We start from the raw sequence: 23,779 nt of genomic DNA, 5'->3' as shown, positions 1-23,779 counted from the left end.
GTGCGTCCGGGGCCTTTTGGAGTGTCGCTGGAACTGTTAGGCTGAGGCTCTTCCAGTTGAAACCAGAGAGAAGTCCAGCCTCGTCCCCCCCGCCCCGTCCAATAAAATGTGAAATCACGCAGCGTGCGTGACTGACAGCGGGACTCGCAGCTCAGAGGGGAGCAGCAGACAGTCAGGCAGGCAGGCAGGCAGGCAGGCAGCCGAGTTGGTACGAACATCTTCGCCTCATCGAACCAAAAACACCTCGACCTCCCTTCGGCTGCTCCGCTCATGGACGTTGCCTCGGAACTGCCGCCGTTCGGGGGATCTGCTTTGGATTTAGCGCCCGATCGCTCCGGAAAAGATGACTAAAGTTGAAGTACGCGGCGCCGGAGAAAGTGTGCCTTGTTTGGAGAGGAAAGGCTCGTGTGCCACAACATAAAACTCGGAGCGCATCAAGGCCAGCAGCAGCCTGTAGCATTAGTTAGCTAGTCGGCTAACGACAGCCTGCTAACGTTACAGGTGTTTAGACAGCAAATAACCAAACTTAGTTGGTAGCCGTAGTTTTCTGGCAACAAGCCCAGCTCAAATGGCGTGATTAATTTCCGAACTCTGTGTGCCTGTTATCCGCCTTTTAACAACCGCCAAGTAGCAAGTAGAACACTTAGCAACATTGTTGTTAGCCAGTAGCTTCTTTTAGTTAGCCGCCGTCCCGTGTTTACAGCAGTAGCAGGCTAGCGTCACTAGCCACCGAGCTAACGAGTTAACTTTATACCTACATGTGCTTATTTACACTTTTGCTCGTTTTTCGGCGTTTGACCACGCTCGAGCCAGGACGGGCGGCGTGTTTTTGCGTTCCTCTTGTATTAGCAAGCGAGGCGCTTTGACTTTTCCCACCGTGCCTGCCCTGGACTGACCCACCCACAAGGACTATCTACCCGGGGCCGATGCTGACAGTTCAGCCCGGATCACGGCAACGCCAGGAGCCGCTACAGCCATGCAGCCCCAGCAGATATACGACTTTTCAAGTGACGAGAACAGTCACAAATGGAGAGGCCTTTTCGTGCAAGCTTTACGAAAGGTAAAACTGCTGTCACAACGCCAACTATCGTGATCCTGAAACGTCCCTTAAGTGGCCTTTCAGAGCCCGGTCCCGGTCCTGGTCTTCTAATGGCTTATTGCTCTGCAGGGGCTTCTTTTATGTCGACCGTTCGGAAGCTGTTCAGGATTCTGACCCATGTGTTCTGGTTCTGGTTGGTGGATGAGGCAAATGTGCCCGTCAGGATTTTTGGAGATGGTTCTGACCCGCTGCAGGACGCCTCCAAAAATCCCTGAGCGCGTTGCAGCAGAACTTGTCTCTCTGTGGCGTCGTGATGGTCACAAGCCAAGTTTTCGTCATCCTCCCCCCTCGGAGAAACGCGCTCGCGTTCTGATCAACTTAAACGTTTTTAATTCCCTTTGTCAGCAGATTTCGCACGCGTCCGTTCCCCTTTGGCCGCCTTCTTGCCTCATCCTGGCGTCTCCCTGTCATCATTAGCTGGCTTTTATTTCGGACAGCTTGTCTGGAGCTGGATCTGGTCAGAAAGTCCACGCTTCTGCCCATCCCCGCTGCTGGGGGGACCTAGACGGGCTCTGGAAAAGTAGACGGGCTTTTTGTGTGTCCTGATGTGGCTGGACCTGGAGAGACTGGAGAGGCCTGAAGACGTTTTGTGGCTGATTTGAGCAGTTTAGAGATGGACGGGGGGGTGGTGGCCGCTGTGCGTCTGTGTTCACGACTCTTCCCAGGACCGATGGGTCGGAAACATCGCATTTGGCTGTTTAGCAAGTTTCCAGCGGCATAGGGACGCGGGTTATTTGTGGCCGACGCCATGAATCAGGTGAAGCCGAGCGAGCAGGTGGTCGGCCGCTGGCGTCGCCACGGCGTCGCTGTCTCGACTTGTTGCACGGCCGCCGCGGGGAACGCTCGTCAGAGCACTGACGCAAGAGAGGCTTGTTGTGGTTCTGACAGACTGTGACTGGCTGGTTTTGGGGAGGGGGGGGGGGGGCTGATGATGAACCTGTGACGCCAGAGGTCAGGTTGCGTTCGTCTATAGGAGGTGAAAACGGCAAAGACGAGCTTGCGGCGCCCCGCTCCGTCTGCCCCTGTCTCCCGTCTCGGCTATTCCTGACCGGCGCGGCTCGTACCCAGAGCTATGCGAGCGCGTCACTCCGCCTCTGACGCGCCGATGTTGATAATAACTGTGCATTCTCCGGACCCGGGCCAGAGCCCGCCCGGCTACAGTTTCAGCCTGTTGCTATGCTAGCGCGGCACCAGGCCGGGAGGCCGACATCAAACGCTAACGTTTATCAGGTTTCAAGAACTCTCTTGTCCTCGGAGCCCAAGGTTGCAGTTCCCCCCCGGTGGCTCCCGAACGGGCTTCTCTGCTCTTCCTGCTCGGATTTGACGGCGGTTTAATCACAGATTCATCGTTGGAGGCTCTTTTTCCCCTCCCAAATTTCCATCTGTCGTCAGCCGTAGCAGCATCTGACCCTGGATGCATTAATCTTATGACTGTGCGTCCATTAGCGCCGGTGGAGACTCTGCAGGCCTCCTTAGAAACCCGCTCGCTTCACGCCAGTCGCAGCTTTGGACACATTTGTAAGTTTCACACCTTTCAGCGCTGATCCGCCTTCATGCGTGTTCAAAACACACGCGTCAGCGGTTCGTTCCTCCCTGCAGTTGCGACGGCCAGTGAGGACGGCACTCGGGACTCCGGCAAAGATGCCTGTTTAAAAATAATAGTGTGGGAGGCGGCATTGAAATAAGCGAGGTTACGTAAGCCGGGACAGTTGCTGTGGACGGTGCGGCGTCCTGCCTCGGGCGCCCGAGGACGCCTCTGGATTTGTGCCCGCCTGAATGACCTAATTCGGCCTGTCTGTTGAGCCCTAATGGTTCTGTTGGAATCATGGATCCAGGTCTGGAATCTGGGATTTCCCTTCCCTGTGTGGCCACAGGGGTTTATGTGGGTTTATGGGACCGGGCTGTCAATAATTACACAATGAGGAAAAAGTTGAACAGGTGACCCGCAGCCGTTTACCTTTAGCAACAATCAATAAAACTCTTACGACACAGCCACGCGCAGCTTTACGTCAGGACGGCGTTTATCGGAAGGGAGCCGCTTAAAACGTCGCCCTTCCTGCACAGCGGCGAGGAGGGGAACGCCGACTGCTAATTCTGACCCCGCGTCCCCATAAGGATAGGAAGTCAAGTGTGTGATCATCAGTGCAGACAGAGGAGGGGTGGCCAGCGGGGGTCATTGGGTCAGGATAGACCAGGGTCACGGCAAGGTTACCGTCGTGACCACCGTCCATTGTGTGTGTGTGTGGGGGTGTGTGTGTGTGTGCACGCGCAAGTCTCCATCTTGGCAGATGTGTTTTTGCTTGTTTAGATGTCTCCAGGCTTATCTCTGTTTATGTCTTTGTCTTTGTATAGCATGTCTACATCGTGCGTGTGTGTGTGTGTGTGTGTGTTGTCTCAGAGATTATTTCTGCCCTATGGTTCCCCAGACAGTCTGGTTGTAATGGCAGATGATGTCATGGCATGAATCACAAACAGTGACACATGCACGGGTATAATAACAAGCCCCTCCCCCCCACATGTGTACAACATGCACACACACACACACACGCACACACACAAGCCACATTACCTGCAACCTGAGCCTGCGATAGACAGGCACTAGAATAATTAATCAAATCAGAGCTGTTAACGGTGTATGACCACTGTCTGTCGTCTGTTGCTACCTCCACACACACACACACACACACACACACACACACACACACACACACCCCATCATCACCTGATCCCGATGGCCTGTGAATCATGATTTTTCCCGTCACTTTCACCTGTCACATCTGCTCTGCGTGTTCTGTCAAACCTCCTGATGCTGTTCTAGTTCTAGTCAGACCCGTCCTCGTGCCTCGATGCCTCGTCCATGGTCCCCGTCCCCGGGGGGTCTCCGCTCGGCGGAGGGGGCGACGGGCGTCTGGGACAGGGCGCGCGTTCCCCCGTTTAATGAGACGCCATCAGTCCCTGGTTGAGTTCTGGATTCACACATATCCTCCGTTAGCATCCGTTAGCTGTTGATTCCTCCTGTTTTTACCTGCCCGTCTTTAGCTGCTATAGCTAAAGCTGGCGTATTTATTTGGACAGGTAGCTTCTCCTCTTCATTCTTTCCACTCTCGCCCATCCTGACAGGCACCAGTTGGACGCGGGCCTCTCAGAACCGGGCCAACTATTCTATGAATGGAGCGAGGGAAAACCCCGGTAGTTTCAGCGAAGTGACTCACAGCTCCTGGTGTCTTGTGGAATTTGGTCAAGTGGCCATATGCAGTCTTGAGCGCCTATGTCATAACCTGCTTCTGCTTTCATGTCTTTTTTCCACCGCCGCGCTCGTGGCTTATTTATGGCCGCCAGGTCTTGTGAGCGTGCACCGAAACAGAGACGCAGATGAGCCCAGGCTGTGGCTGCAGCTTTTCCAGCGTCTGAATGCTGTTCTACTGTCCAAACAGAGATTCTTTTATATTCCCCCAGCAGAGGACTTCACCTCCTTTCTTTTTGCTTTTTTTAAGACCCGTTTTTTCTTTTTTTCTTTCTTTTTTTGACACGGGTGGACATCCTGCCTGTCGCTGCATCTCTGTTAGGTCAGAGCACAAGAATGCGTGAAGCCGGCTCCGCGTTGACCTTTTCACGTTCCTCTCACATTCCTCAATCTGGGGGCAAGGTTTTGTCATCATAATGCCCCACTTTTTAGTTTGTGCCAGGGTAATTCCATCACTAGCATGTGAACAGGCCGGCTTTTGTGAGGCGAAGTAAATGTTAGGCTCGTTTTCCCGGCCCGTTTCTTTCCCTTTTTGGCCGCTTCTGCTGCTGTAATAGTATCTCAACTGACAGCATTCCTGCAGGAGGGCACGGCCAAAATGACAACAGCTTTTGGGAGGTTAGAAGGTGGTTGGAGGGGGCGGGGCTTGTTCTCGCCTTTCCTGTCATATACGCAGAGGCGCCACACCTTCTGCCACCCCCTGATCTGGAACCACGCCTCCTGGAAGGCCGCTTCCACCTCTGAGGGTCTCCTACGAGCAGAGTGGATGACTCAGCAGGAGAAACGTCTCAGAATCTGCACTTTTTTGTGTGTTGTTGGTGTTTTTGCTTTGCCCGTTGACGTGCGTCTTGAAGAAAAAGTGTCAAAGTGGCCGATTTTTTTTCTTCTTTCTTTCTCATCTCGCAATAAAAGGACGATTGTGTTCTTGTCAGTGACGCCGCAGTGTGTAATGGTGCCATGTGAGCAGGAACCTGCGGCCAATCTGAGCGTTTTAAGGCCGACAGGCGTTGAGTTGCTGTCTGTACTTGCAGCTCTGACGTCATGAAACGTGCGCCGAGCCCTCCAGGTGTTGCTGCTCGATTTGCATGCGGCCGTTTCACACGCAGATGTTCCTGCGGTGACGCGCGTCTCCCCGGCCGTTAATCACCCCCGTGCCTTTCTGTGCGTTCGTGGTTCAGGTGCAGAAGCAGGTCCACCCGGGCCTCATGGCGAAGGAGGACGCCCTGCAGCACATCGAGGAGCTGATCCTGCAGCTGCTCAACATGCTGTGCGTGGCGCAGCCGCGCTCCGTGCAGGACGTGGAGGTGAGACGTCCTCCGACACAAACTGGGCCACGACTGTTGTTTGAGTGCATGAATAAAGATGATCCTTCTCCCCAGGAACGGGTCCAGAAAACCTTCCCCCACCCTATAGATAAATGGGCTATTGCAGACGCCCAGTCCGCCATCGAGAAACGCAAGAGGCGAAACCCTTTGCTTCTCCCCGTGGACAAGATACACCCACTGCTGAAGGTAAAGCTGGGCCATCAATCACATGGAGCTTTACGGGCGGTCAGAGCAGAAGATTAGGATTGTAATCTCTGTTCCTGAGGCTAAAATGCTGACAGGGATGTTTTCTCGTTGTTCACAAAAACGCCAGAACTGCGCTGCACTTTCTGGGAAACATTGCTAATCTAATTTGCTGGCTGTTTTGACAGCTTGTTGGGATTGAATTTGCCTGGATCGACAGAGTTCCCTCTGCGGATCCTGACCTGCCGCTTGACTCCTGAGTCATTGCTTTGTTTCTTTTCAACAGGAGGTTTTGGGCTATAAAGTGGACTACCACGTCTCCCTGTACATCGTGGCCGTGCTCGAGTACATATCGGCAGACATACTGAAGCTGGCGGGCAACTACGTGGGGAACATTCGACACTACGAAATCAGCCAGCAGGACATCAAGGTGTCCATGTGCGCCGACAAGGTGAGCGTCGGTATGACACTCGGTAGAGGAGGAGGAGGAGGAGCATCACTTTGACCGGCTGTCTGGTTTCAGGTGCTGATGGACATGTTTGACCAGGAGGAGGACATCGGCCTGATGTCTCAGTGCACGGAGGAGCCGTCCTCCTCCGGGGAGCTGGCGTACGACGACCTGGTGAGGCTGGAGATCGCAGAGGAGCGGCAGTACCTGCGCGAGCTCGACCTCATCATCAAAGTGTTCCGCCACCACTTCCTCTCCAACCCCAAAATCTTCACGCCGCAGGTGAGGACAAGCAGGACCTGACGGAGGCGTGTCGGTCGGCAGCTCCAGCGCGTCTGCGGGGAGAACGCTACGTGAAACACGCCGGCCTCCAGCTCTTATTCCAAATCAGCTTATGAGCCATTAGTCAAGTTTCAGCCTGTGATTAGACCGCCTAATCCACCTTAAGAACATTAAAAAATCACAACTCTGTAATCGGCTCGGCGCCAATCAGCATCAGGAATCCCCTTTGAAATGCATATCTCACCCACTGTTACGTTATTAATCCTACATAGCATAACATTCACTTGCTGCTAACGCACGTTGGGTGTTTTCATACTGTCGGCAGAGCCAGCGCAGGCACTCCCTCACTATTAAAGACGTTCCCTCCAGGAATCGGTCGATACTCGCGTCTTTATGCGGAACAAATTCCAAATTAGACCCAATCCAGCGCAGCTATTATTTTCTCTAATCTCTCCTAAAAACCAGACGTAGGTTTGAGGCGCGGCTCAGTGGGTCTCCTGGGTGAGAAGTAAATGGAAAGTTGGGTTTAATGGGTTGCTGCGGCTTTGCATATTTTGGGTTGAGTAATTTGCGGCATCAGTTGGGTGAAGAGGATAAACCTTGGCGAGGCCCAGTGGAATGCAGCACATGTAATTACGTTGAGAAAAGAGGAGCATCTGCACCCCGCGCAAAAATAACCTCAATTATGTCTGTTGAAACGCGGCGTAATGTGGACTTGCCCCAGAGAAGGCAGGGAAGTGTACAGTCGGGTAATGACAGGATTGAACTCCTCGGCAGAGTTGAGCCGTCAATAATCGCTCGCTGCTATTTTCGCTGTCTCCTCTGCTTGACTAATGATTTCCTCGGGCAAATTGTTGAAGCTGGTTGTCGCCTTATTTTGGAAGAATGTATTTATCCCGGAGCTGGAGCTCCGTGTTCCACGCTGGGTATTGTTCTTCGTCGCTGCGCACATATTTGATAAGTTTGGCAGCTTTATAACGTAAGAATTCTCCGGCTACGCACGTTTATGGATGTTTACTGGAGACAATGACATCCTCGGGAAGTTCGAGGCGTTATTCCCACTGCCTCTAAAAATGCAGCAGCGCGTCTACGTGTTCAGGTCAAAATCAACAACTATTTCTGAGCTTTTTTAAAAAAAATATTTTGCGGCACAAATTGAATCACCTCCAGTGTGAGACAGGAAGGAAGTTCAGCTAAAAGATGTTGTTTCTCTTAGCATCTTCCCATGTGTTTGTCCCGTATTCCAGGACGTGGAGGTGATCTTCAGCAACATCCTGGACATCCACGAGCTGACGGTGAAACTGCTGGGGCTGATCGAAGACGCCGTGGAGATGACGGCCGACGGCAGCCCTCATCCGCTGGTGGGCAGCTGCTTTGAAGACCTAGCGGAGGTACGGCGACTTTTCTGATGGAGAGAACGTCTGCTCGTCGTTGGCCAATCGAAATGACCTCTCATTGTCCCCGTGACCACAGGAGCAGGCCTTTGACCCCTACGAGACCATGTCTCAGGATATCCTCCGCAAGGATTTCCACGAGCACTTCAACAACCTGATGGCGCGGCCGACCGCCGGCCTCTACTTCCAGGTAAGTTTGACATCGGCTCCACCTGTGAGCCATCAAAGCGTGCATCATACGGACAAGTGGGGCTAGAACAAAAACCAGAATGAAGCGAAACGCCGCGTGTTTTGGAGCGTCGGGTATAAGTAGGTCATTTGTGTGTTTACAGCAACAGAATCGGAATATTTGTTCCTGTGTGACTTTGAAGTGAACCTGGTGAAATAACTTCCGCTATCGTTTGAGGGCATGTCACGATGTAGTCGGCGTCCTGTGTCGAGTTTATTCACTGCCGCTGCAGCCTTGTTTTATTTGGACATTCCTCACAAGAACAGCATTGAATTACGCTCGGCGGGGGGGCCGTTTGGTAGCCTTGAAATATGTGCTGGTGTTTTCTCAGGCTGAACGTTCACATGGAGCAGCATCGGAGCTAACGTACGAGGGGGATCTGCTCCGTCCCGTCTCACACTCTTCTCTCCTCCTAGCTTTCACACACCGGTTTGCGTCATCCGGCAGGACTGTTCCTCAGGTTGAGGTTGCCTGTTTACCCTCAAACCGCTGCTCTAACCCCGGTTAGATCAACACCAACGGCACTGTCCCCTGATTACACAAACCCACAGTTTATTTTCACAGGGCTCATTGTATAAAAGCGAGGAAAGGGCAGACAGGTTAAAAATAAAGCTTTGTTTTTTGCATTATTGGGGGGGGTTCTATGGGATTTATCTAAGAACACCTCACATTGTTGCACGTACTGGCCTGACTCGGGTTTTAGCTAAGGTCAACTGTGTCTCTCTCTTGTTTGTTTATTTATCTTGGATACAACGGTTAGGGTTAGGTTTTACCAGGAAAAATGCACAACTTAAGTTAAAACAATACAGTTAATAAACATTTAGCGTCACCGTCCATGTTTGAGAAGCTCAAACTACCGTTTTTCTGCCACTTTAACAGTTCACCGCTCAGATTCGGACCCGATGCTTGTGGGATTGTTTCTAACTCGTGTGTGTGATCGTCAGCAGCGGCCCCAGGGGCAGATGGTGTCATAGCCGACCTTCTAACACTCCTAAACACACACACACACGCCTTCCACCCCCCGTTTCATCTCTGAGCAGACACTTGGTCTTTATCTCTGATCAATTCTAATGTTCACACATCTGCACACCTCTGTCTGTAACCCATCTCCCTGCTGTTTTCCTCCCAACACATCTACTTTATCTTTTTTTTACCCCCCCGCCCCTCCTTTCTCTGCTCTCCATGTCAGTTAAATGTGTCTGTGGAGCACTCAGCCGCTGCACTCTGCAGCATCTGCTATTGTGGCTAAATTACATCGCCTTTTAAAAATAGAACACGCCGCCACACTGCGGGCCATTTCTCTCGCTCGCTCGCTCTCTCGGGAGAGAAGCACAAGGGGCAACGTGGGGGGAGTCAGTTGCCTGTGGCACATTTCACCCTGCAGAATAAGCTGTGGATTGAGACAGAAGAGTCAGCAACCCTTAAGTTTTCCATGGTAACAGGAGTGCTACAGTGCTAAAATATAGCTCAGCTACAATATTTAACTATAGGACAGTTGTGTGTGTGTGTGTGTGTGTGTGTGTGTGTTGCAAGATTCTGTTGCACAACATGAAGCCACAGCTCACTGGTGCTGGTGTGTAAATGAGGTGATCTTAACTTCAGCCGTTGTTGTGCGGCTTTCCGTCATCCTGCAGCTGATGCGTCTCTGCCCTCCACGCCGTGCCGGGGAGGCTGAGTAGTAGCGTATTGATTCTGTATCGTCTATCAGGGGAACGGGAGATTTAAATGGGTACTATGACGGCCTCGTCTCTGGTTACCCTGAAGTATCACTCTGTTGGCTGCTTCTCGGTTTAAATAAAACCCAACACATTTGTGTTTTGAGGTTATTCTGATAGATGCATGTTGAAATTTGTCATGAACCTTCAATGAAAACTACTACCTATAAACATTTCCTGGTCTTAACCGTTGGAATATTGATAGATGACGAATCATTCGGGAGGAGCGCAGCTTTGTTTTTCCTGCATAATCAAAATTACAGCTCATGAATGATGCTCCAGTGATAATGTTGTTGTTAATGGGTCATTTGCATCTTTGTGCCTCCAGTCAGTTGCAGAAGGCTTCAAAGAAGCCGTCCAGTATGTTCTTCCCCAGCTGATGATGGTCCCGGTATACCATTGTATGCACTACTTCGAGCTCCTGCAGGTACGTTCAGGTTCCCGTCAGAGATGCAGCCGATTGACCCCGATGCAGCAGCGGTTAGCTCGTCACATCTACTTCGGCTGTGTTTGTTTCTTTCCCTCACATGTACACACCCTGACACCTTCAGCGTCTGACCACACACACCAGCTCAACCCAGCCGCTGCTCTGCTTCTCTCTCCCGCTCTGCCGGGTTGATTATTATTATTTCTATCGGTATTATTAGCACATTTTATAGATTCAGGCCACAGTTGGTACGTTTACAGGAATCACACAGTATCAGGAAATGCATCTGTTTTAGTGGAAGGTGTCATTAATATGCAGTGATACGATTTAAAATATCCTCATTAAATTCATGCTGCTGCTGTTCTGTCGAGGGTCCCTTTTATATCATTTAATCATCACGTTTTTCTCACTTCACAGCAACTTCAGGAGCGCAGTGAGGACCAAGATGACAGAGAGTGTCTGAAACAGGCCATCACGGCGCTGCTAAACCTCCAGTGCAGCGTGGACCGCATCTATACGAAACACCAGCCTCGCCGTAAACCCGGGTAGGAATCCCGCTCTAGCGTTTGTGACCGTTCAGACCTTTAGGAATGTGGCGAATGTTGACGTGTGTTTTAGAAAAACGGCGCCATCATGTGACTTTGGCTTGAACAATGTGTGATTGTTGCTCCGCTCCTTGTTGCCAGTGAGCCCATGTACCGACTGTACAGCAGGCAGGTCCGAAGCAAACAGCTGGCCATCAAGCGGATGAACGAGATCCAGAAGAGCATCGACGGCTGGGAGGGGAAGGACATCGGTCAGTGCTGCAGCGAGTTCATCCTGGAGGGCCCGCTGATACGGGCCGGCGCCAAGCACGAGAGGCACAACTTCCTGTTTGATGGCCTGATGATCAGCTGCAAGGCCAATCAGAGCTCCAGGCTCCCGGGTTCGGGCAGCGGGGCGGAGTACCGCCTGAAGGAGAAGTTTGTGTTGAGGAAGGTGCGCATCGTGGATCGCGAGGACTCCGTGGAGCTGCGGCACGCTTTCGAACTGATTGGAAAGGACGAAAACTGCGCGGTTTTCTGCGCACGGACAGCAGAGGAGAAGGCGGCGTGGATGGCGGCGCTGGTCACTCTGCAGTACCGCTCCACGTTGGATCGCATGTTGGATACGGTGCTGCAGCACGAGGAGCAAGAGCACCCTCTGAGGCTGCCCTCCCCGGAGGTGTACCGCTTTGCCGTGCAGGACTCGGAGGAGAACATTGTGTTTGAGGACAAAGTGCAGAGCAAGACGGGGATCCCCATCATCAAGGCCGGCACCGTGGTCAAGCTCATCGAGAGGCTGACCTACCACATGTATGCTGGTGAGACGCTCCTCCTCTCGCCCCAGCCTGCTGGACCGCCGCTCCGTTCTTCATCCATGCACGTCTGTCTTTCTTCTCTCATCTTGACGTCTTTTTGTAGATCCTAACTTCGTGCGCACGTTTCTCACCACATATCGGTCGTTCTGCAAACCTCAGGAGCTCCTCACCCTGCTGATAGAGAGGTAAAGACTAGAACGTCTGTCCTTTGGCTCGTTTAGGCCCGGCGGATACGGTTAGGAACTAAAACGCCCCGTGTTTGATTACCCAGGATCGAGATCCCTGAGCCGGAGCCGACTGAGGAGGACCGCCAGGCTCTCTGGAACGGGGATCAGCCGATGGCTGCCGAGCTGCAGAGGTTCAGGAAGGAGTACGTGCAGCCGGTCCAGCTCAGGTACCACAGCCGTCCCAGTTTGGGTCTTGTTGTCTGACCTAGGAGAGCCAGTGTTGTTTTTCTATATCTATAAAAGTGGTGAACTTCTTTGAACACGTTGTGTAGGACAGCCCCGCGTCTCCTGTTCTTCTCCTGCTCCACTCTGCTGGCAGGGCCTGAATGTTCTCATCTGTATGAGACTTTAGCTCCTTATAAGGAGGAACCCAGAACCATCTGAAAGCTTCTGCTGCTCCACTTAATGCCAGCTGCAATAAAAAAGCAATTAAAACACAACTGGATCCCTCCACAGCAGCAGGCTGTGAGGTCCTCTGGTCACAGTCGGATCACCAGAATCTGCAGAAACACCAAAAGGACTGAGCTAAAAATAGCTCCTTTGGTTACGCAACCATCGTGTAAATGAACGAAACCATCTTGGGTGGTCTGTTGTTTAGCAAGCGCTGCTTTATTTTAAATCCAGGACACTCGAAGTAGGTGAAAATAGCTCTTCATGCTGCCCTTTTGCCCTTCAAAGTACAAAACATTCCAGCTGCTGCTATTTTTAAGACGTCTGTGAGGAGTAAACACAGGACGTAAACACGCTGGTGTCTTCTCATTATCCCGATTCCTTGATTGAGGGACTTTTCTCGCCAGCTAAAGCGGTGAAACGGTAGCATCTCCCACCTGTCGTGTGAACACCTGTGAGCCTAACGTGACTCTGCTCCTCCAGGGTTCTCAATGTGTTCCGCCAGTGGGTGGAGCACCATTTCTATGACTTCGAGAACGACCCAGAGCTGAGAAGTCACCTGGAGGAGTACATCACCAGCAAAATCCAACTGCGAGGTCGGAGGTCAACCCTCGGGACGTGTTTGTGATGTTCTCGTCCTCCCGTCTAAACGACGTCTCGCTGTTTAGGCAAGTCTATGAGGAAGTGGGTGGAGTCCATCAACAAGATCATCAAGAGGAAGCTGCAGACGCAGGCCAACGGCGTCAGTCACAACATCACCTTCGAGAGCCCGCCTCCCCCCATCGAGTGGCATATATGCAGGGCGGGGCAGGTGGACGCCTTTGACCTCATGACCCTCCATCCCATAGAGATCGCTCGCCAGCTGACTCTGCTCGAATCGGAGCTCTACAGGTGAGTAGAACTACAACTGACGTGACCGAGCACTCCGCCCTGCCCTCGCTCTGATTCCAAGGCTTCACTGACTCCTCCCCCCCCTCCCGGCAGAGCCGTGAGGCCGTCCGAGCTGGTCGGCAGTGTCTGGACCAAAGAGGACAAAGAGAAGAACTCGCCTAACTTGCTCCGCATGATCCGCCACACCACCAACCTCACGCTGTGGTTTGAGAAGTAAGTCAAATACTTCCTTCACAAGAAAATCCAGTTCCATGTGTAACCGTGCGCATGCTGGCGCGCTCTCAGGTGTATCGTGGAGACCATGAATCTAGAGGAGCGGGTGGCCGTGTTGTCGCGGGTCATCGAGATCCTGCAGGTGTTCCAGGAGCTCAACAACTTCAACGGCGTGCTGGAGGTGGTCAGCGCCATCAACTCTGTCCCAGTGTACAGGCTGGACCACACCTTTGAGGTAGGGACGGCAGTGAGCTCCCGGGGGGGGGGGGCATGGCCACATACCTGCCAGACTCGAGCGCCCAGAGAGGCGCTCAGGGCTGATTTGTAACACTCCATTAAAACTCGCTTTCCCAGAAACCCTCGTTCTGTTAAAAATCCTCATCAGCCGTTACTGGAAATCTCTCCTCATCAACAGTCCTTTTGTTTCTCTCTCTTTGGATCCACTCTTCGTTCACGGAACTTGACCCTTTTTAAAAAAAAAAAAATAATAATCTGCACGCACAGGCAATCCCAGAAAGGAAAAGGAAACTCCTGGAAGAAGCTGTGGAGCTGAGCCAGGACCACTTCAAGAAGTACCTGGCTAAACTCAAGTCCATCAACCCGCCCTGCGTCCCTTTCTTTGGTGAGTCTTGGCCGGTGTGAGAATGGTTGGCGTCCCAGCGGGACCCTGACGCCTCCCGCCTTCATCCACAGGTATCTACCTGACCAACATCCTGAAAACAGAGGAGGGCAACCCAGACTTCCTCACGCGCCACAGCAAGGAGCTGATCAACTTCAGCAAGAGGAGGAAAGTGGCTGAAATCACCGGGGAGATCCAGCAGTATCAGAACCAGCCGTATTGTCTGAAGGTGGAGCATGAAATCAGGGTGAGCGCCCTCTCCTCTGTGCCCCTCCTTCAAAGTCGAATCCCAAACTGACCCCCTCGTCTGTTCTGCAGAGGTTCTTCGAGAACCTGAACCCGATGGGCAACATGGGGGAGAAGGAGTTTGCCGACTACTTGTTCAAAATGTCTCTGGACATCGAGCCACGGAACTGCAGGCAGCCTCCCAGATTTGTAAGCGCAGCAGTGACCCGAAGGTCACGGGTTCCATCCCAGCGAGTCTAAAGTTCCCCCGTGTGTTGTCGGTCCCGCAGCCCAGGAAGACCGTGTACACGCTGAAGTCCCCGGGGATCCGACCCGTGCGGACCTCTACCTCTGGCACGCTGAAGGGCCACCCGGTCCCCCTGGAGCGGGAGCCCCCGCACAAGATCACCTTCAGGAGCATCGCGGAGACCGAACCGCCGGAGACGCCGCCGTCCGCCTCGGTGCCCACCTCCCCGAACACGCCGACGCCCCCGCAGTCGGCCTCGTCCGACCTGAGCTCGGTGTTCATGGAGCACGACCTGGGCAGCTTGTGCGGCAGTGAGTTCAGCCTCTGCTCACGCTTGAGCGTCACCTGAGTGACGGGGAAACAGCTTTTCTGATCCGGGTTCTGGTTTTTACAGGTAGCAGCTCCTTATTCGGTTCGGCTCATCTTCCGACTTCCAGTGAGTGTTTGGTCTCCTTTTACCTGGGGGGGGGGGGTTAAGGATGTGGAATGGTTTTAATGGTGGCCTGTTTTCCCAGAGCTCCAGTCTGTGTCCTGCGGCAGCCTGCACCAACTCGGGGAGGAGCAGCTGAAGCCCCCTCCGCTACCCCCCAGGAGGAAAGATGCCATGTCTGAGGCTAAAGTGAGAACAGAGCCCCCCCAGCAGCATCTGTTTAATGAGATGCGTTTTATTCATTCTCTATTCTTATCTCTGCGCGTCAGCTGAGCTCCAGGTCCGACAGCCCCCCCGCCATCCCGCCCCGGCTGCCTCCTCCTTTTCCCAGGAACCAGCCCCGACCGGTGATCTACAACGGCCCCCCCGGCGACGGCCCCCTGCCCAGCCCTCCTCCGCCGCCTCCACGGGACCCTCTGCCCGACACGCCTCCCCCGGTGCCCCAGCGGCCCCCGGAGATCTTCATCAACTACCCCCTGAACCTGCAGCCCTCCCCGGTGGGCCGCTACCACTGGGAATTCAGCAGCTCCCCGAGCTCCCCGAACACTCCACCCAGCACGCCCTCGCCACGCGTCCCCCGCCGGAGCTGCCCGCTCAGCGCCAGCCAGAACAGCCTCTGTCCGCTCCCCGTTTCCATCACCGCACCGCCGGTGCCGCCTCGCCACAATTCCAGCCCCCAGCTTCCCAAACTCCCACCAAAGACATACAAAAGGGAGCTTCTGCCGCCGCCGCTGCCGCTTCAAGGCCTCTCATTGGTGGAGAACAGCGACAGCAGCCAGTGAGTCGGCGCCGTGTTTCGGATCATCGGACTCAAGCTACTGATCAGACAAACGCGCTCTGGACTCCACCCCCCCCCTGTATAGACCTATCACACCCTCGCTGTGCCTCTCAGGGGATCAGTAGCTCCGCCTTCACCCTCAACCCTCTGTGCCAATGGGAAACCCTCACCAGTGTGCCAGCTGATAGACAACAAGCTGCTGAAGCTTTGCCCCACTCACTGCCCTATCAGGGTGGGTTGAATGTGAGGGGGGGGGGGGTCTGCCCTCAGCTGTCGTGCTTGGTTTTCTTCGGGCATTGACGCGAACAGGAGTCCCGCCGCAGCTCGCGGATTCTGCCGTTCACCCGCTCTACAACCCAATTAGCCAAAGTCTTATTTTCTGCAGGGGGATATAAGGGATGTTTTTGAACAAAATGTGACTTAACGAAAAGAACACACGGGGGGGGGGCAACAGTGAACGCTGCCGCCGCCGCCGCCGCCATCTTGTGTCTCAACTGCACACTGTGACTGCATTGACTGGGTCAAATGACTTTTCCCCCTTCTGAGGCTCCTCCGTAGCCACACAACGTTGCCTTTTCAAAGGTCCAAGAGTGGTGACCTTTGACCCCCAGGCTCCGGTCCCGTCAGCCTGGACGAGAGCCGAGAACACTCCATTTGCACATCGAGTTTCGGCACTGTCGGGAGTTTTTTGTTCAGTTCCCCGATTTTTTTTTTTTTCTTAAAAACAATATCAAGCAGCATTAAAGAAGAGCAAAGAGGTGTTTCTTTTCCCTGCATCCTCTGACAGCTGATGTCTGAACTGGGCCGCTCAGGCGCAGCATTGCTGTCCCCGCACTGTGCTCCTCCATCACCAACTCTTCTTCATTGGTATTCAAACTCCACCGGCAGTGCTCCCCCTGGTGGCCGCTCGAAAAAGGACCTTGACAACTTTTTTTTCCTGCTTGAAAACATTTTGGATAGACTAAAATAACCCATTCATCATGCTCAGATGTGCCTTTTTATTTTGTTTTCTACTTTACAGGAATAAGCAAACTGTGTCTAAAATGCTAAAAATAAAGTTGCCTATGTAAAGTTTAGAACAAAAGCTATACACTATGAAATTGTACATGTTTGTGGATACTGTGTATATATAACATGTATACACTAACTAAGTAATTTGTATAAAGTGACAAGTTTTTTCCTCTTCCTGTTGTATTTTACCCTCATCCGCATCTGTTCAGTCAAATATTGCCTAATAATCCAATGCTGCTACAGTCGGATAACATTAAAAAAAAAAAAAAGAAAAACGATAAAAACAAAACCAGAACAGGTCACTGTCGCTAACTTACAGACAATCTCCAGTTGAGACACTGGGAGTATTAACTGAGGAAAGCCATTTTTCTTCCCTGCCCCTTTGCTGTTTTAAAGCAATGAGAACCAGTATACAGTCCAGTATGCCCAGCACTTACTTAAAGACGTGCTTCACTTTGTACGCCCTACTAATGGCCTTTTTTCTTACTTTCAGAGGTTTTTCTTTTCAATGCTAACTCATTGTGCAGAGGTTGGAGTCACGTCAGAGCCACGGCTCACCTGCGTTCGGCCGCTGTAGTGGTGTAAAAACCTTTTCCCCCCTGAAAATACACACTTTGTGCACTTTAGGCTGTACTGTTGAAGAGCCGCGGTTGCTATGGGTCATGTCGGTGGACGCGACTGTCCTGTGCAGCTGTTTAACTCACACTTTCTATGTGGATCAGGGCAGGAAAACACCAGTCTACCGCCTCCGTTTTTACCCCCCCCCCCCCCCCACATTGGACCTACCAATGCTGGACTCCAGCAACGCCCCCTCCTCACCTCGCCATCAAATTGATCAAACTAGAAATGAGAGGTGGGGTCACAGGGGCTCAGATCTGCTCATATTCTTCCCCTTTTTTGGAAACACAGTATTTTTGGGGTTCATTTTCCAAACGTTTGTTCCTTTGGATGTTTGTTTTGGCGACCCCAGCTGACAGGTTCTCCTCTGGTGGCACTGTAACGGCTTGATCCAGCAACTGATTGATTTGATGGTATGTGGCCTTTTAACTGCTTTGTATTAATGGTCTTGAGATTAATAAATCACCCAGTCTTATTTTGTACTGAACTGCTTGTTTCTCTTTTTATTCTTTGGAGCGTTTCATGGCATGGCCCTCCTGCTCATCCAGTTAGCTTAGCATGTAGCCTGAACTGTGATGTGAGCTCACTTTTATGCTGTTTTTCAGGAATTCCGTTTTTCTCTTTTGGATATTCACTCCTGTAAAAAAAAGGGGGGGCTTAAGGTCCAGTAATAATCAAATAAAAGGTCCAGATGGACCAGGAAGTTGCAGCTTGGAGGGTCACACGGTGCTGCATGGCCCCTCGCTGTCCTCGCTGTCCTCCCACAATCCAGGGCCGCTCACCGCCGCTGCGTGGGCTCGCCGTAAACTCGGCCTGAGGAGACGCAGAGGGAGGAATTCACCTGTAATCGGTTTGATTTCAGAGTTTAGATGATGCCACTGGTACCTCAGATTGTCTCTGCCCAGGCCGAGACTCTGCCGGGCGGCAGCCTGAACTGGGACGAAACCTTTCCTGACGTCCTTCTCTGGAGCCGAATCGTCCTGAAGCGATGAGACACAGACAGGAGTGGGGCAGCGTTACAGACCACAGAAGAAGATGGAGACCCTAGAACCACGGGAGGGACCCGTCACCTGTCTGGAGGGGTCGTCCCAGATGGGCCTGAAGGCGCTTTTTGGGTGCAGCGGAGGCGAGCCGGTCCGGATGCTGACCAGCCTCTTTCCGCGGGAGCTGACCAGACAGGGCGTGGCCGCGGTAGTGCACGGGGGCCCTGCTGCGTTTCTCAGGGGCGGGTGGGGGGTCACTCTTGGAATCTGCCATCTGAGACACACGCTCCTCTCTCTGGACCCCTCCCTCTGCTGACTGTAGGAAGGTCTCAACAGAACCGGGACCTGGCTGTCCTCTTCCTCCTCCTCCTCCTCCTCCTGCCCACTAATCACCTCCTCCCTGCACAGGGTCCCATCAGGGCTGCAGGAGGTCACAGAGGAGTCCCCAAAGGCCGAGGTGTCATCCAGGTCCGTCTCGACATCCTCTGGGCTGCAGGTGGCGCCGGTGGCCTCCGGGCCAATGGTGCCTTTCCCAGTGTGCTGGCTGAAGGTTCCCTGGCCCGAGTCGCTGTTCTCCCCCCACCCAGCAGCGTCGGGCATGAGGAGGGAGCAGCAGGCGCGGCAACAGTCTCGACCCGGCCGGTTCTGGACGCTCCTGTCCCGCCCGCAGCCCTTCCGCCTGACGGGGCTGCAGGACCAACACTCCAGACGCATGGACTGGCAGCCGTTGGTAAGGTCGGCCACCGGCGGATCGTTTCTGTGGTGGGATCAGAGCACATATAGAGGTCAGGCTCAGGGTCAGGGTCAGGGTTTGGGTTAAGTCCCTCCCACTGGGGATCCAGATTCAAGACCAGGCCCAGACAGAGCAGGGCATCGAGTCAGTCATCAATAAAAGAGGAGAAAAAGGTTAAAAACCCGAACCCTTATAGAGATTACAAACCAATTTAAACCAACACAGCCTTAACCCAGTTACTAATTACTAATGGTAGTATTATTAGTCCCAGCTCTAACCCCACCCCTAAAGGCAAACCCAACCCTAACACCAACCCTAAACTAACCCTAGTTTCATCTTGGATCATCGGGAACTAATCAGAGCAATTGACTGATACATCTGTCAACACTAAACCTTTTTATTTGGAAATAGTTCAATCGGCTGGACTGGACCAGCGGAGACAAATGAGGACTCCTGGAACATTGTTGAAGCTTTAGACGTGTCCACTACGGCCCCTCAGCTGACCGCCCAGATCATTCACATGCTAGTGGTCCACACAGGCCGGAGCTCTGAGCTCTGGCTCCAACCTCTGGGAGAAGAGGCCAAACAGCTTCAAGAACTTTAACCAAGTGCAGTTACGCGCTGAGACCAAGCTCTGGGTTAGAGTTACGGATCAGAAACCAGAGCCGCGCCACTCTCGGCTTCTGCAGATCATCCGGTTTTACAGGATCCAGCTGGGCTGATCACGTTAAAAAGCTTCTCTGCTTCTTTGCCTGTTTGGTTGGTTTCTTTCAGAGATCTTCAGATGATTCCGGTCTGAGGTTTTCATTTCCTCTCTCGGGTCAACATTTCAGATCTACTTCTGTTATTAGTTTGTTTCTTTCTTTGTTTTTTGATGGTTTGGATTCGAGGGTGAAGACAGGCGTCTGGTTGCAGTTCTGCAGATGTCCAGTAGAGGGCAGCACTCACCTGAGCGCTGCAGCTTCCTGCGGGGACTCTCTCTTCTCATGGTTCCTCCCGCAACAGCTGGCAGAAGATCCAGCAGCCTCAGAACAGCTGAGGACGCAGAGAAACACTCCACATTTCAATTAAGCTCAGATATGTGAAAGTAAAAGTCACACGCGCTCATTTCTCATCATTCCCTGACCTTTGCCCTGCACCTTCTGCTTCCTCCCACCTCACATCCTCCTCCAGGATGGCGTGACAGCGGGATAGAACATTCCTCAGCGCTCGCTCGGCTCCCAGCAGGAGGCTGCAGTCAGGATGTTCTTTGCCCGTCCACTGTAACAAACTCTGCACACATTCAGTGTCAACTTCAATACTAATTTCTGGTTCTTTCCCCACCAAGATTTTACACATTTTCCTCTTCTTCCCTTCAGATCAAACTATTGCTGGTATTTGCCAAAAAAAAACAACAGGGTTTTGCTTTGTGTCTCATTATAAATAAAGCTGATTCAAAACCCCCTGGACTCACCTGGACGTGGCTCAGGTAGGCGTGAATTCGAGACACAGGCGCCAGCAGCAGCGACAGCAAATTCATCTCCTCTCTGTCCTCCTGATTCACAGACAGGTGAATGTGTGTGTGCGTGTGTGTGTCTGTGTGCGTGTGTGTGTGTGTGTGAAATACCTGGACTTTGTCGCTGTTGCTGTCTGGATGGTTTAATCTGTTAAACTCCAGGCAGAGGAAGGATGCCAGCGTGGTTGTGTATCCAACATATGTGTCAGAGAAGACAGTCTGTAAACAGGAACATGTGTCACACACACACACACACACACTTGTATTTCTATCTTTGTAAGGCCTTTAATACGTGTAATGCATTTCAACTTACTATTTTAGCCCTAACCACCCAAAATTGCACATAGAATATGGAGTGTGGTCCTGATTATTTAAGCACAAGAACACACACATGCTGGCGGTGTGAACTCACATCGTTTTGTCCGATGAGTTGCACCAGGATGTCTCCCACCAGAGATTTCCAGTGTGCAGCAGAGAGTCGCTCCTGCAGCGAGTTCCTGAACGGCAGATGTCGCTGCAGCAGCTCCTCCACAAACTTCACCAGCGTCTGACTGATGGCGAGAATCGTCAGAACGTTTAGGCTCCAGAGTTGACTTAACTTGATAAATACAGGTGCACATTTATGTTGAACTCTAATCCAACTAGTGTAGAAACATGGTGCAGCGACACCACATCAGTATTTACACGAAACAATGCTGCTAAATAAACAAAAACAATTAACAACTCTTGATTTGTCATTTAACTGGATGGAAAGCTACATTTGACACAACATTTATATTTATTAGCCTTCCAGAACACATTTGGGGATTGAACGCGGAGAGCGGCCTCCTGCTGGTGGCAGGTGGTACTGCATGTGCCTCTGACCTGAACGTTAGGATGATTTAAAGAGTTCCAGACTCACTGCGGCTCCAGGGCCCCCTGCTGAGCTGCAGGTGTTTTGTACTTGTCAAGCAGCTGATTGAGCGTGGACACGTACTCCCACTCCGCGTGCAGCAGCTGCATGGCCACCTGATGTCGAGCATCTGCACAGAAAACATGACAGAAGCCACAAACCTTCAGCGCTTCGGGCTTTGACGTGTGAGGACTCACCTGTGCCTTCACTCAGTCCCGCTTTCAGGCCCTGCAGGAAACAGTGGAGAAGCAGCTTCCCTCTGGACCCACAGGACGGCGGCGCATCTGCTGGGTTGCTGCTGGACAACAGGGACCACATGAGGACACGTCTGTAGCAACTCAACTCCGCTCAACTCTGTCTTCACCTCTCTCTGTGTTTGGAGGTGTCTCCGTCCTGCAGAGCTCTCTGTCTCTTACTGTCCAGCTGGAAGATCTGAGTCTGCAGCACTCCAAGCTCCTCCTGCAGGACGAAGGACAAACCTGAGTGTTTCCCCTGGACGCTGCATCAGCACACGCTCACGTCAGGAAGCCTGACCCTCAGAGAGTCCACCAACAGCTCCAGGCGAGCAGCTTTCTTCTGGCAGCTCCTGCGGTTCTCCTCCAGCTCCTCCCTCAGGTGTGTGTCTCCATGCTGGATGTGACTGAGCTCCAGCAGGGCGCTGGTGAAGCCCCTCTTCAGCTCTGAGACCATGTACTGCAACTGAGGGAGTCAAACACAACATGTCCCCTTATGGTGAAAGACGAGGCGTTCCTCTACATATGCTCGCAAAAATTGGAGGTGGAAGAACTGGAAAAAATGTGACTTTTAATCTGGATTAAAAGTCTCGGTTTGCCTCCACTGGTCATCCTGAGCTGATGTGGGATCTCTTTGAGGGAACTTTGGCAACTTTTTGCGTTTATGAGTGACCTGAATGGAGCTGAACCAGAGTTTAAAACCCAATAAAAGGAAAGAGTGATATCCGTTTGTCATCTTAGCTGCTTATATTGTTGGTTTCTGCCTCATTTGGCTCGTTGCTGAAGTAATTCTGACTCCGATGAGGCCAACAGCCTACAAAGCCAAGTGTCTCATGAAGGGAGGTGATTATTTACCTTGGCGATTTCCCCCACGAGCTCGGCCTCCTGTGGCTTCATGACCTGCGTGCAGACAAACAAACAGCACCGCTCAGAGGTTACCGGCCGTCATATTTCCAGCGTGTGGAGGAAAACAGCTTCTCCTATTTCAAAGTGTCCTGCTAAACATCAGATAATGTTGCATTAGCACAAAAGGCTCAAACCTGGCAGGTCAACGGTGTTTTCTGCCTCCACAGAGGGAATATTTAACCTCTTCCTGCTCAGAAATATGAACCAGAGCAGGACTGAGAGTCGCTGCTGCTACATTTACGACTGCTGGTGCTACAACAGTCATCGGAGAGCGCCTGTGTTTGTACCGGTGTAGATGTGGCGTCTGCCAGCAGCCCCTCTGCAGAGGAAGTGACACGCCAGCCAAAGAGTTCAGCCCTGCAGGCGGGATGGCTGCGGGAGCCAAGATCCTCCTCTTTAAAGCCTGCTGACAAAAGGACAAACACAAAAGGGCAGAAAAATAGAATTTCAAAAAAATCAGGTGCATGATTTTATAACCACAGCTTCAAAACTTCAAATCAAAAATGTTAAAATCACTTATGAGAGTTAACCATGCGTCACCCTGAGGTATTCTGCACCTGTTGGGGCATTAAAAAGCATTAAAATGCCCAAACATTATTTTGTATGTTGTAAAGGGTGTTGTTTTCCACCCATTAACTTTATCTGGAAGCACATTGACCACTGGAGGGATCATGCTAAAGCTCAACGACACACAATGATGTAAACTCACCTCAGTTCACCCAATGAAGAGTCATGAAAGATGCGGAATCTCCCCCCAAAAAACCCTTTTAAGATGTCCAACATCTCCTGGTTTGCAGAGAGAACATTTGGAGTGAAGTGAGTTAGAGAGCGGCTGTGTGAGGCTGAGCTGTGCACAGAACAGATGCAGCTCAGTGAGCGGCTCTGTGATGGTCTGAACTGGCCAAGTCAGGCTGGAGCGTGCACGACCCAGTGACACACAGGCGCCACAAGAGCCGCAATACAGTTCCGAACACTATCTACTACTCACACATACTTATAAGCATGCACAAAATGTGTGGCCTGACTGGCCTGATTTAAAATCGTTAGTAATTGAAAACCCTTTTATGTATATAGTTAGGGTATTTTTTATTTCTTTACAGATACATCATTATACAGTTAACCATTAGAAAAGGTATAGAAACTGATCGTGAGGTGCAGTATAATACTATTCATAAATATATTAATCAACATATAGACTACAAG

General features: G+C 52.0%; 2 protein-coding genes across 6 annotated transcripts; one reads left to right on the top strand and one right to left on the bottom strand.

The window, feature by feature from the left end:
- The first annotated feature begins 31 nt into the window (after positions 1-31).
- sos2 (son of sevenless homolog 2 (Drosophila)) lies at positions 32-17,821 on the top strand. Its single transcript, XM_011615083.2, has 23 exons — positions 32-1,060; positions 5,522-5,647; positions 5,723-5,854; positions 6,138-6,302; positions 6,375-6,581; positions 7,829-7,972; positions 8,055-8,165; positions 10,248-10,346; positions 10,764-10,891; positions 11,033-11,688; positions 11,789-11,870; positions 11,957-12,079; positions 12,786-12,898; positions 12,971-13,193; positions 13,287-13,406; positions 13,479-13,641; positions 13,911-14,028; positions 14,100-14,272; positions 14,344-14,460; positions 14,541-14,808; positions 14,892-14,933; positions 15,013-15,116; positions 15,197-17,821. The coding sequence occupies exons 1-23, from the start codon at positions 977-979 to the stop codon at positions 15,707-15,709; spliced, it is 4,011 nt and encodes a 1,336-aa protein (XP_011613385.2). The 5' UTR covers positions 32-976; the 3' UTR covers positions 15,710-17,821.
- On the bottom strand, positions 17,476-23,512 carry LOC105418606 (uncharacterized). Of its 5 annotated transcripts, none has more exons than XM_029829678.1 (15): positions 23,286-23,512; positions 22,864-22,982; positions 22,526-22,570; positions 21,972-22,136; positions 21,802-21,896; positions 21,635-21,735; positions 21,447-21,567; positions 20,958-21,096; positions 20,657-20,764; positions 20,504-20,581; positions 20,177-20,322; positions 19,999-20,085; positions 18,405-19,074; positions 18,220-18,314; positions 17,476-18,147 (listed from the first exon to the last, which is right to left on the bottom strand). In XM_029829678.1, exons 3-15 carry the CDS (start codon positions 22,565-22,567, stop codon positions 18,054-18,056), a joined length of 1,941 nt encoding a protein of 646 aa, XP_029685538.1. In that variant the 5' UTR covers positions 22,568-22,570; positions 22,864-22,982; positions 23,286-23,512; the 3' UTR covers positions 17,476-18,053. The 5 variants fall into 5 exon arrangements, with proteins under 5 accessions (XP_029685538.1, XP_029685519.1, XP_029685522.1 ...); XM_029829659.1 differs by having other exon boundaries at positions 20,504-20,584; positions 23,286-23,511; XM_029829662.1 differs by having other exon boundaries at positions 20,504-20,584; positions 22,864-22,979; positions 23,286-23,511.
- Between the last annotated feature and the right edge of the window lie 267 nt (positions 23,513-23,779).

The sequence above is a fragment of the Takifugu rubripes genome, chromosome 2 (assembly GCF_901000725.2).
Source record: "Takifugu rubripes chromosome 2, fTakRub1.2, whole genome shotgun sequence".
In the NCBI taxonomy this organism is placed as follows: Eukaryota; Metazoa; Chordata; class Actinopteri; order Tetraodontiformes; family Tetraodontidae; genus Takifugu; species Takifugu rubripes.
Note: the sequence above shows the minus strand (reverse complement) of the source record. Positions and strands in the feature narration are given on the sequence as shown.

Bases quoted from the DNA above. Each gene is read 5' to 3' on its own strand.
- sos2 (XM_011615083.2), top strand. From the start codon at position 977: ATGCAGCCCCAGCAGATATACGACTTTTCAAGTGACGAGAACAGTCAC. The intron at 5,648-5,722 runs GTGAGACGTCCT...CCTTCTCCCCAG, and splicing joins GCTCCGTGCAGGACGTGGAG to GAACGGGTCCAGAAAACCTT. The intron at 15,117-15,196 runs GTGAGAACAGAG...TCTGCGCGTCAG, and splicing joins ATGCCATGTCTGAGGCTAAA to CTGAGCTCCAGGTCCGACAG.
- LOC105418606 (XM_029829659.1), bottom strand. From the start codon at position 22,567: ATGAAGCCACAGGAGGCCGAGCTCGTGGGGGAAATCGCCAAG. The intron at 18,315-18,404 runs GTGACGGGTCCC...TCATCGCTTCAG, and splicing joins GGGACGACCCCTCCAGACAG to GACGATTCGGCTCCAGAGAA. The intron at 18,148-18,219 runs GTACCAGTGGCA...GCGTCTCCTCAG, and splicing joins CTGGGCAGAGACAATCTGAG to GCCGAGTTTACGGCGAGCCC.